The sequence below is a fragment of the Alligator mississippiensis genome, chromosome 3 (genome assembly GCF_030867095.1).
Source record: "Alligator mississippiensis isolate rAllMis1 chromosome 3, rAllMis1, whole genome shotgun sequence".
Taxonomy (NCBI): domain Eukaryota; kingdom Metazoa; phylum Chordata; order Crocodylia; family Alligatoridae; genus Alligator; species Alligator mississippiensis.
Genome location: NC_081826.1, coordinates 198534058 through 198546435, shown reverse-complemented (window position 1 = coordinate 198546435; position 12378 = coordinate 198534058). Strand labels below are relative to the sequence as shown.

The 12378-nt window shown below is 40.6% G+C and overlaps 1 protein-coding gene across 2 annotated transcripts in view; it reads left to right on the top strand.

Annotated features, from left to right (window-relative positions):
• RFK (riboflavin kinase) overlaps nucleotides 1-11789 on the top strand; it is a 57285-nt gene extending 45496 nt beyond the window's left edge. Inside the window, exons 1-4 of one of the 2 annotated variants that reach the window (XM_014608803.2) lie at nucleotides 26-201; nucleotides 4114-4265; nucleotides 5525-5627; nucleotides 8643-11789. In XM_014608803.2, the coding sequence (XP_014464289.1) occupies nucleotides 120-201; nucleotides 4114-4265; nucleotides 5525-5627; nucleotides 8643-8773 (468 nt within the window). In that variant the 5' untranslated portion in view covers nucleotides 26-119 and the 3' untranslated portion in view covers nucleotides 8774-11789. Of the gene's footprint in view, nucleotides 1-25; nucleotides 202-4113; nucleotides 4266-5524; nucleotides 5628-8642 lie in introns of those variants that run through there. The other variant, XM_019478091.1, reaches the window with a different exon arrangement.
• Nucleotides 11790-12378: the final 589 nt, after the last annotated feature.

Sequence of the window (12378 nt, the reverse complement as noted above, 5' to 3'; positions counted from 1 at the left end):
CTTCCGCACCGGTGCGTGCGCATGCGCAGGAGAGTCATCACCGCGGCTGCCGGCTCTGGCTTGCGCCACAGTCCTGCGTGGTCCCGTCACGCGTCGGCCCTGTCCCGAGCGCCGGCGCCATGAAGCACCTGCCCTACTTCTGCCGCGGGGAGGTGGTGCGGGGCTTCGGCCGCGGCTCCAAGGAGCTGGGCATCCCCACGGGTGAGCGGCCGGCGGCGTGGGGCGGGTGTGTGTGTGTGCGTGCGTGTGTGTGTGTGGCGGGGGCAGCGGCGGCGGGGGGGGTCAAGACCGGCTCCTCCTCTGGCACCCTTGTGTACCCAGACACAGGTTCACACTTGTGTGCCCACTCCCTGGCGCGTCTGCCTCTGCACATGCCCATGTGTACGTGCACCCATGTTTGTGTGCCTGCCCATGCCCATCTCCACACGTGTACACATGGACATCTGTGTCCACACAACCATATGCCTGCCCATATCTGCATGTGTATATGTATGTCCTTACACACCCTTATACCAGCACACATGCACACATGTTTGCGCACACAGGTGGCGACACGCACAGGCATATATGCCTGTGCTCACACGTGCCCATGCCTGCATATGCTCCTGTGGACACTGTTTGTACTGTACAAAAAGTGTCCTTTGCTGATGCTGTTCCTGCCAGTCCCCTGAGCACGATCAGCCTGGCCCTGGGACACTTCATCAGCCCTGGGGTTTTGGTTGGTGCAGAGAGACTGGGGGGGGGAGGAGGAGGAGGGAAACCTGGAACTGACTCCACCACTGTCGCAAAAATTTCTGGTGGTGGTGCAGCATTGGTAATGTGAGACAGTGTTTCACAACCCATGTAGGACAGCATGATGTGTAATAAAGGGCAGGCCATTTTCTGCAGAGGTGAAGCTGCACCTGTTGTTGACACACAAGTGCCCCTGCTGTCCAGGGCAAGGTCATCTGCACCGGGTCTCCTGAACCAAGATGGGGTGAGGTGGGGAAAATTTTAACTGCTCATGTAGGCATAAGACGTATTTATCGAGAGTGAAACGTATCCTGATTGCAATGGCCATGTTGGAGAAATTCTGTAATTATTTCTGTGCGCTTCCTAAACTCGAGCTGTTAGCGTTTGATTCTCATTTTGACTACACATTTTAATTCTAGTAACAGCTAGTGCCTGGCTGTGCTAAACTTCTGTAATGCTGGGAAGCTGGAGGAACTGGGCTGGTTTAGGCAGGGAGGAAAACTTTTGAAGAATTTCCCTCTTACAATGACATAGCATATTTTGTAATACATTGCAAACAGATTACAGTTAAAGTGGTTGCAGCATTGGTTGGAGGTGTCTTTTTGCTGATCACCGATTTTGGTAACAAATTATTTTTCTAGTGTTGAATAAAGTTTGTGAGTACTACTCTGTGTCTTTAAAAAAAAAAATTCTCTTCACTCAAGATCAAAACTGACTAGATGAACAGGTGGGTGCCTATGAGCATTATAAGAAGTTTATAAAAGTGTCATTGCACTTTAGCTCTAGAAGGAAAAACATGAGAATTAGGAGTTCCTTCAGGAGAAGAAAATGCCAGGTGGGAAACAAAAAGAGGGCATAAGTAGCTAGGCTTGGCCTGAAGGGAATATATTTTTTCATTGAGTCTTGTTATTTAAGTGAGGTTGTACACATGTAAGTAAGTTTATAAATGTAATCCAGGTTGGTAACCACAATTTAAATCACATAAATTTAGAGGTGCACTGATACATCGGTCCACTATTGGATCGGCACTAATATAAAGAAAATTGGCTGAATTGGAAATTGGTCCGATGTAGCTGATAATTTGGCTGATAAATGCCTGTGCATGCGCGCAGCCTCAACACAGCTTGTAGGCGGTAAGGAGCACAGCTTGGCAGCATGGAGAGCTGTGTGCAGCTGGTAAGTCCGTTGTGGTAGAAGGAGAAAGGGGAGGGAAGGGACGTAGCAGGGCAGATCAGTGCCCCTGTGGTGAGGGAGGGAGTGGGGCAGAGGCTGGGGCAGGTGCTGTCCAGGTGGGGTGTGGTGCAGGATGGATCTGTTACTTGTCCGGGGAGTACAGTTGGGGGGGGGGCGTGTGCCCCCCAGATCTGTGCAGGACAGGGCGAGCAGGCTGGGGCTGGGGCTACGCTGAGCTTTTCTTGGTGGGGGCTGGGCTTGGGGTGGGCGGCAGTGGTGCTGGGAAGGGGCTACAGGGTGGGGGGAAGAGGGGGCTATGGTGAAATTTGGCGTGGCTGCAATCTGACCCTCTCATAGCCCCTTGCCAGCGCTGCCGCTGCTGGCCCCTAGCCTAGCCCCTGCTGAAAGGGGACCGGTGCAGCCCTGGCTCCAGCCTATAGCTGCAGCTCTCCCACCCTGCTCCATGCAGATCCAGGGGCACACCCCCCCCGCACTCCCTGGATGAGCTGCGTCTCCGTTCCATGCCCCTCCCTGCCTGGACAGTGCCTGCCCCACTCCCTCCCTCACCACAGGGACGTTGATCTGCCCCTCCACCCCTTCTCTTCCTCCTCCCGTTCCACCACAACAGACTTACTAGCTGGACGCAGCTGTGTCCGAAATTGGACTTGTTTTGGCCGTTATGCTTCCTTAAAAATCGGCTATCGGTATTGGCCCCCAAAATCTTCATCGGTGCACTCCTACATAAATTGTACTGGTTTAGTAGACCTATTGCAAATTAAAATTCTTTGCAGAAACATGCCTTAAGTGATAATGGCTAGCAGGAAGGAAATGAGTAAGTTGTTACAGTGGTGTATTTTCTTAATAACGCTACAGACCTTCCGCTAATACCAGGAAGTGTTTCGAGACATGTATAAAGTCCTGAATTCATCATCCAGTTCACAGACAACAGCTACATAAGGCCATCTGATCCCAATAGTCTTTCCTGCCCATGTGCAGGGGGGCTTGAACCGGTGCTCTGTGGGGTCTCTTTCAACCCCTAACAACTATGAAACTATGAACCTGAATTCTTTCCATAAATGAATTTGATATCCTTTGGGAGGTCTGCAGGATGATCAAAGTTTTGTATTGGGGGAGGTCAAGTATCATTCTTTTTAAGTTTTTTTAAAAAGAGAGATTTGTTTTAGAAGTGTGGTCTTAGCTTTACATTTTTTGGTTGAGTTTCTGCCATCTGAGGGTTTCTTAATTCTAAGAAGTTCAAAAATGCAATATGTACTCCAGCTACTGAGGGGTGCTTACAGTCCTAACTTTGACTTTGTGAGACTCAAAACCTTGTTTCATTGTGACTTCTGTTGTGTAGTTTAGTTGATCTCAACCAGGGTCCACAAAACGCCTCAGGGGTTCAGTGATGTAGGTGTTGCCATGGAAGAAGCAGCCAGGTAAAACTGCCCTATGCCCACTCCTGCTGCACTGTGTCTTTGAACAGCCTGAAATAGGCAGGAGCTGGCTTTTGGCTCTAGCCCCACCCCAGAGGCATGCAAGATAGTCCTTACTCACTGTGCCTCTGTGTCCAGATGGAGTGTAGGGAGCAGGGCTAGACTGGAAAAGGCTGGGCAGCATTAAGCAGCTCCTTCCTGCTTTAGGCTGATCAGGGCCCTCACATAGAAGAAGCATGTGTATTTGCTACAGCCTTTCCTGGGCTGGCCATGCAGCAGCCATGGGGCAATTTTATCTGGAGGATAGCAACACCCAGTTGAGAAGCACTGAAGTAAGTTGAGGTAGCGCAAACGGGGGTTCTCAGCTGGGGGAACCAGTACAATCAGAAACACGGTGGAGGGGTGCTGTGGCTCTAAAAAAGGTTGAAAACCATTGGTGTAGTTGGTTTTCTGTTCAAGTTAAAGCCTTAGAATTCAACTTGTAGAGAGACTGTGTAAGGTCCTTTTTGAGCAAAAATTTGCTACTGTATTCTAGTGTGGGTTCACTAGCTCTAACATATGGAAGGGATTTCAGTATGAGAGCACAATGACCACAGGCCAAGTTGTTTTACACTTAAAGTTTGTATTGATTAGAACATTGTGTCTTAATGTTGAGTATCTTCTATTTTTAAGTGTCACAAGTGATGGTTTGTTTTTAACTGTGTTTTAAAACTGTTTAATATATTATAAGCACTTGACTTACATATGTGTACATCTTCTTAAAAATATTTTGCAGCTAATTTTTCTGAACAAGTGGTCGAAAGCTTTCCATCTGATATTTCTACTGGTATATACTATGGATGGGCCTGCGTTGGAAATGGAGATGTGCATAAAATGGTTTTAAGCATAGGCTGGAACCCATACTACAAGAATGTTAAGAAGTCAGTGGTAAGAATTCTGCTTATTATGGTACTTCAACAACAATAAACCAATGGGATATTTGGCTTGAGTAACGTAAGTAGGATTTGGTCCTTAAATGGGTTTTATGGGACTTAGAAATCCCATTTCAGTCATGAAACAGGTTCTAGTGTATTTACATACCAAACAGATAAACTCTCAGACTGTATCTCAGAGTCATCAAGAATGAGAGAGATTCTCTTCTACTGCTTGCCTTATCAGTTTAAACTAGTTAAATTTTTATTGCAAAAGTTCTTTGAAGTGTGACAGATTATGCTGTGGTACTGGTAGTGGCAGATAAATATGGACTTCTCCATAGTAAATAAGGATACCAGCAGCCTCATGGCATCTATTTTTTGTTTGTTTGTTTGTTTGTTTGTTTTTAATCCACCTATAAATCAAAAGATACATTTGTAAAATTTAATAGGTTTCTCTGTTAGTGGTTTTCAACCTGTGATCTGTGGACCCCTGGGGGTCTGCAGACTAAGTCGAAGGGTCTGTGAAAGATGACTGTGAAAATAAAGTTTTGGATCCCAGAAAAGGCATTCCATTTCCAAATTTGCTAGGGGTCTGCAAATGAAATAAGTTTGAAAACCACTGCTCTGTGTACTTTTATTTTATCCTTCCATTCATTTTACTGATAACTGTGGGAATCTGTGTACATTAATGTAAAAAAAAGGCTTCTTAAAGGAATTAGTACTAAGCTAAAGGAACATGAATGCCATCAAAAATGGAAGAAAATAGGTACAGCCCAAGCCAGCTTGGTCTTCTTCAGCATTATCAAAGAGCCCAAGTGCAGGAGTGTGTGCCTGCACCATAGTCCTACTGATGGGGCAGTTTTATCTGGCTGCAGTGTTGCAGAACTCTGGGGGGGGGGGGCCTTTTAGTACCTCAGTTGAGAATCCATGATTGGAATATCAAATCATCGGGTATTTTTAGTAATATTTATGATCCATATTCTCCCCTCGTGGGGAATGGCATGAAACAGACTTAAGTTTGTCTAACTGGAGCTTCACAGATGCTCACATTTTACTGTAACAGTTTTCAGTCAGGTTTCTTGAACATGCATACATTTTAAACTAAGGTCTTTTACTTTAAGCCCTTAAGAAAATAAAGTTGTTTTTTTTTCTCTCAACATAATATGAGCTAAATGGCTAAATGTGGGTTGAAGGTTTCTAGAAAAAGGGCAGTTGGATACCCAGAACAATTTAAAATTGCTAAGGTCCTAACTTATTTCTTTGGGTCTTTAGGAAACACACATCATCCATACCTTCAAAGAAGACTTTTACGGAGAAATTCTTCGTATAGCTATTATTGGGTACATCAGACCAGAAAAAAACTTTGATTCCTTAGGTAGGTATACAGATTTTCAAATGTTTATTATATTTTTGCGCTGGTCATACATTTCCTTGTCTTTTTCCTCTATTACATAATTATCAAAGGGAAAAAAGGAACTAATCTTCTGCATTCCAACCATAAGTATGGTCTTTACTAACCATAGCTGCACAGGTTTCTTTCCTGTGTGAGCCTACTTGTATGGTACGTAGAAGAAAGACACCATTACTATTTAGGTAAAAAGGAAAAAATAAGGAATACAGAAAAACACAGAAGAGTATCCTGCCAAAACTTCATTTCAACTTTGTCCTATCTGTTTTTTTTAGACAGAATACTTTCCTTTGGGTTGCTGTGTTAATATCACTGCCAAAACCGTGGTATTTTTCTACATTTCTTTCTGAATCTGAGCTTTAGTTGAGAGAGAGTCCTTCAGAAAATCTGAATTATTTTTCAAGGCTGTTTACTTTTCACATGTACCCTATTCTTGGGTGGCTCTTTTAGTACAAAACTCAGTTGAACTCCTACGTTTTGCAGGCAGCAAAAGACACCCTGGTAGATGGTATATTTAAAACCCTTCACTATGATTAGAATAAGCCAGTCATGCCTTTTTTTTTTTTTTTTTTTTTTTTACATTTCTTACTAATGTTGGCCAAAAAAACCCCAGCTTTGACTGTGGATGAGCATCAGGCAACCTAGAACTGATTTGGTAGAAAATTCTGTATAAAACTTGGCTTGCTTTCACAGAATATTGGGCAGACTGGGTGGGGAGGGGGGCAGGAATCTTGTGATGGATAATGCATCAGGCCGCACTCTCTACAAACTGCCTGAAGCTCTTCCCCATATTGGTGTTTGTTATACAGTGGGAGGTGTTTATGAGCTTTCATCTGGTATGTATCAAGAGTAGGAAACTCTCAGAGAATGAGCCTTTTTGCACTGAAGTGTGTGGTTTAGATGCAAACTGCTTATGCTTTGCAATCATGTGATTGTCATAGGACTTAAATTACCTTCATTTTTTTAGTTTTGTAATGTTGTCTCCAGTGGCTTGACATGTGGCTGCCTATTTAACAGGTTAAATTGCTGCTCTATTTAAGCATTTCAGTTCTCCTTTGCATTTTGAAGAAGAGTAATGTTAAGATTTCACTTTAGCATCTCTTCAGTAGTGCCTTTTTTACTACTTACTCTTCTCCATGTTACCTTTTCTTCAAAGTGTCCAAGGAAAAGAATTTGGCAGTACAGTAGTCATTCTCAACACTCATTAAATGCCCCTTATGTGAAATTCTGTTCAGCTTATACATAGCAGGATTTTAGCCCCATGAATCCAAAGTTATGGACTTGTTATGGAAATGAGTAGGTAATATTCTGTGGTCTATGCTATTCAAGGCTCTATGATTTATAGAGGTACTTTCTGATCTAGGAATCTCTGATTCTTATGTTGGAAATCCTTGGAGAATCTTAGTCTCAGAAATTGGAACTTCCTAAATTTCTCACTGCATCTAATGTGACATTATTCTCAAAAGTTCAGTTTCAGATTAAAGGTTTACCGGTACTAAATAAATCAAATGTAGTTGATGGGAAAAGAATGGGGAAAGTATATTAAATTCACTTTCATCTAACATGTACTTGATGCAAACAGCTAGTAAACAGAAGAACAAATTTATGTGAAATGTCTTTTATTAAGTTCTTCTATTAAGACCATTGGGTTTTCCAAAGAGACCTCTGAGGACAACTTGAAAAAACAAAATTAGCTTTTTAACATCTTAAATATGAACAAGCAGGACAAAAACACTACTAAAAATGAAGCAAGACTGGCGTATACCAAAGTTTATTTTAACTGGTTACCAATAACCTGCATTCAGATAGAGTTACTTTCTACCTGCTCCAGGGTATGTCAGTGGTGCCTGGATTTCTGGTATATCAATCTTTTGATGTTTATTCTCCTCCAGTGGTGTATTATGTTAAGTTAGTGCTTGCTTAATGTTTTATCTTTTGAGATTTTTAACTTTCTCTTTCACTCGTTAGTCCATATCTTATTTTTTTTGTTTACACAATACTCATATCTTCCAGAATCTTAAACAGGAGGCATTTATTAGCCTTCCTAGTTTATAATTTGTACATTAGAGAAACAGAGGTGTCTTACAGAATCTGCTTTAGAAGCGTTCTCTAAGTTTACTAAAAATCATGTCAGTAAATGTCTATTTCGAGAAATAAATTAAACTTTTGGAATCTCGGTATTCTAAATGCTATATATTTCTAATCCCTGAGACGGCTTTAAACCTGAAGTGGACACATATACAAGCCTATTACATCTGCCTGGAATTTTTAAAAATGTACCTGGAAAACCAAGTACTATTTTGAATAGATTGATTCGGTGTGTACTGGTTCAGTGTTGTGTGGGTACCAAGTGTCCTGTGGCATAAGTCTGCTCAATCCTCTGGGCATCCCACACTGCACTGCTGTAACTGGCTACTTTGGTATGCAGCCAGAACTCTACTGCCCCCCACCTGTTTCCCATTTTGTTGGCACTTTTTTATCACTGAGCTCCCTTGCATTGTTTGTTCAGTGAAAGGTATCTTTCTAACACCTAGCTCTGCCCTCACTTGCTACTTGACTGCAGCCCTTCCTCATGCTCCCCCAGCTCCTGGGAACCTAAAGGTATGACTCCAAGCACTTTCTCCCCACTACTTACAAATCAAGCAAGTACGCTGCAGGCTTTGGTCACTTGCAGGGAATTGAAGTTTACTGAACTCATGTTTGGGAGAGAAAGGAAAGCAGAAAACTAAAAATGCCCCCAGTCATAGGGTTCCCACCTCCTGGGACCCCAAAGTTCAGGCCCTAACATTTGCCTCAACTACTTATTCACTATTTGGCTTACTGGGCACGCACGTTCCTAATCAGTGACATTTGGGAACAGTTCAGTTGTTACATGTATCCACACCTGTTATGTGTGTCCTTGCCTTTGCTTTCTTTCAGAGTTGTGCTTTGAATTCAGATTAGTTTTTTTAATGCAAATATTGTGCTTCCTTCCATTTACAGATGAACTCATTTCAGAAATTCAGGAAGACATTGCAGAAGCTAAGAGAAAACTGGACTTACCAGAACATCTTAAACTCAAGGAAGACAACTTCTTCAAAATGCTAGGAGGCAAAATAGTAAATGGCCACTAAGTGAAAGCTCTTATATGGGCACTTTTACATGAAATCTTTGCACTACTTCCATTGATACTGGACTGTCCTTTCTGGTTAGCTAACTGAAATTGGAGCAAAGCACTGTAAAACAGTACCACTGTGTTAGGCTTCCTTGCACAAACAAATTAAGCATTAAAAATATCATGCAAAGGGAGTGGAAAATACTGTTAGGTTCTTTAGAAAATCATTGTGAATCTTTGTTTTAAATTGCTCAAAAGTTTGTATCATGTACAAAGTTGAGCCAAAGTTAGTAGTATCCTTATTAAACTCACATATTTAGGTAGCATTTAAAGGTATTTCAAAATAGAAAATCATTCCTTACTTTTTTTGTAATGATTTTTACATTTCCTTACATGTAGGCTTTAGCTATTAGCTTAGAAAATAAAAATATTGACCATGTTACAAATTTGGCGGTGGTGTGGAAAGCCAGCAGTCAGATAACTAAAGTGAGAATACCATACTGTAAATTTTGTGTTTCACAAGGTGTATATATCTCTGGAAACTAGTGTTGAAGCTGGCATTTTTAATTGAGACTATTTATTGTATCTTTATAGGAAATGTTTTGCCATTAGATTATCTTCTGGTTTAAAGTTTCATGGTCACTAGATTAAGGTTTACTGGAAACCAAAGATAAAACCTTTATTTAAATACATAAATTTCATCATAAAAAAATTATGAATTGACTTCTTTCAAAATAAAAACTTACTAACCTGAAGACTGAATGCACTAGTTTGAGTAGAGCTAAGGATCAGGTCTACTGAATCAGTTACTGTGCAAGGAAACTAGCCACCTTGGGAATTGAAAAGGGTAACTTCAAAAGTATATATAGTGTAGCAAAAATTCTTTTAGGAAAAAATATTAAATAAGATTTGTTCTTGACACACAAGCCATGGACAAGGACAAAAATTCCATGTTATAAACTGGACGTACTCCGGGAAGTGGATTCTGGAAATCAGGTTCCTTACGTTGTGTGTGATTTAGATCAAATATGATCATTTTTACCTATAAATGTTTTTCTTCTATCTTTATGTGGGGACAGGGAATAACTAAAGTGGTTTTAAGCCTTTGTGATCTTGGGCTACTCCATGGCCTGGAGCAGCCCCAATTCAGACAGTGTTGGGAACCTGTCAAAACTACAGCTGCTTTCCAGAGCTGTTACGTGCTTTGTAGTGGGACTCAGAATAAATGCAGTGCTACAATCCTGCCTTGACACATCCCAATCCCGGCATGCTTCTTACTCCAGGGCTTACGAGGAAATCTTCAGAAGATAGCCTTACAGCTTACTGCTTCAGTTCCTGTACTGGATACAGGGCTTCTAGTTCCACAACTGCAGAGGGCTAAAGAGGTAGAAGATCTCACCATATGTATTGGGCTATATTCCTTGACTCAAAAATTCTGCAGCAGAAACTTGTCTAATATAAATAGTCTACAGAGTTAAGTAAATATTGACCTTTCTAGTTAAAACTGTCCCCCCTAAATCTATCTCTTCAGAGTGTACACAGAAAATTCTAGTTTCTTCTTGGAATTTTTCCATAGACATTTCAGTTCTTGTCACTTGTTCTCTCTTCATACTAAAGAGAAATTCGCTTATGTGGTTGAAAATATTATTTAAATGACATAGTGATTGAGCGGCACTTCCAATCTGACTCAGTGGAAGATATATTCCTAAATAACTGTACAACAATTCAGACTTCTAAGCAGGAAGGAGGATGACTGTTCAAGATATTTTTTTCATTTAACTGAAGGTATGATAAGAGGGTTGTTTTCTTTGTGTGCAAGGATGAATAGTTATTCCTGGTAGGATATTTCCCAGTAAATGTTTTTTGGAGGTCTAAACAGCAGAGATGCCTATAAGCAAAATGTGGCCAGCATTAGAAGGACAGCTGTATGTTAAAAGTAAAACCCTTGTTCATTTTTAAGATTACAGTTACTATAGTAGCTGCCTTTTTTGCCAACTGTTTCATATATCAGCTTTGAAATTGTTTATCATAATTTTAGGAAACCATGGTGCCTTGAGACATTTTGAGTAGAACTGTTCTGTAACTAGTAACAAACACTAAGTGTCTAGGACCATTGCACCATTTGGATGTATAGCCATTGCACTGAGGGAGAGGGAAGCAGCAGCAAAGGGAGGACTTGAACTGCTCATTTTGTGAGATTTATAACTGTACTTCTGACTTCAGTTATAGTGAACTGATATGCACAGAGAAGTGCTTGTTTTGTCTTCAAGTTAGCATACTGAAGAAAATAGATGAATATTCTTATACTGTCCTACAGCACCATTCTGCATTTATTTGTTAAACACACCATTCGTTATTTAAGTTTAATACTGAATTCTTAGCTCGACAGAGACTTTATGAAGGGTTATATTTTTGTATTATATCAAACTAAAGGTACAAACACTGTTGCTTATACTGCTGTTACTTCTGCCTAACTTATTGAAAAAAACTGAAGCTGAGTGACAGTTGCTTATATTCCTGCTTGTTACTTGTTTTCAGGTAAAACAAGTTGTTGCGTGATATAAATCCTGCATGTTCTGAAAGAAGTGCTGTTAGCTTTTCACTATTTTGTTCTTCCTTGAATTTCAGTGTTGAAGCTGAAAGAAAGCTGTCATTGCTGCTTGTTTTGAAGAGCTCAGTGTACCAATGTGTTACAAGCCCTTCATGGGAAATGTCGTAAATGTTAGATTTTAAAAAGAACCATGGAAATGCTTCCATTGATGACTGTAAAAAAACAAAACAAAACTTTTTTTTTAAACAACGCTTGTATTTTTTAGCTGAATTTCAATTGAAATCTACTGCTGTCTTTGAAAAAAACTTATTGATGATGTTGGGGACCAATCAGTACAATACGCTCGTCAAAATTGGAAGTTGGGAGGGATTTTAGTCTTGCATTTGGATAAAACTTCACTATGTTTCCTTGAGTCTTGGTAGTTTACAAGGTGTATACACTTGTAGCAGATGTTGAAGATTTAAATAAAGTGCAATAAGTTGTTGTTTTTGCCTGATTCTTCTGTCTTAAATAACTAGCTAACTATCCTTTCCTTTGAGTAAATGTTCAATTCAAATGCTGATCTGCAAACCTGCTTGTGTACCACTAGAAAGATAGAGGCTGCATTCGATTGCTGTGTGTATAATACTGAAATAAGAATAAATCGTAGTTATCTGAATTTAAAATATGGTCTGGCAAGTGCTTGAGTTTTAGATGTGGAACTCTTAAGTCTTGAAGTCCAGTCTCTTTAAGCTCTTGTTTTCAGGCTTAGGCTTAGCTGTACACAGATGAACAACACTTTAAAATTGTAGCACTTTACAGCTGATCCACTGTTTTGTATCTGTCCTGAAATAAACTAATCCATCATAATTCAAAACTTGAAAGGAACGAGTTTAAACTACAGTGGTTTTTAAGTGTAGGGCTGAATAGATTAAGCAACTGTACTGGTTCAGCTTAGTGTTCACCTACTGTTATGTCTATCTACAACTAATTCACAAATTCTGCTTTTTTTTCTTAAAAGCATAAAGGATTGTCTAACAGGGTAGTAGCCTGGAATAGCCTTTGCACTAAGGTTCCTAATGTGAATATTCTTC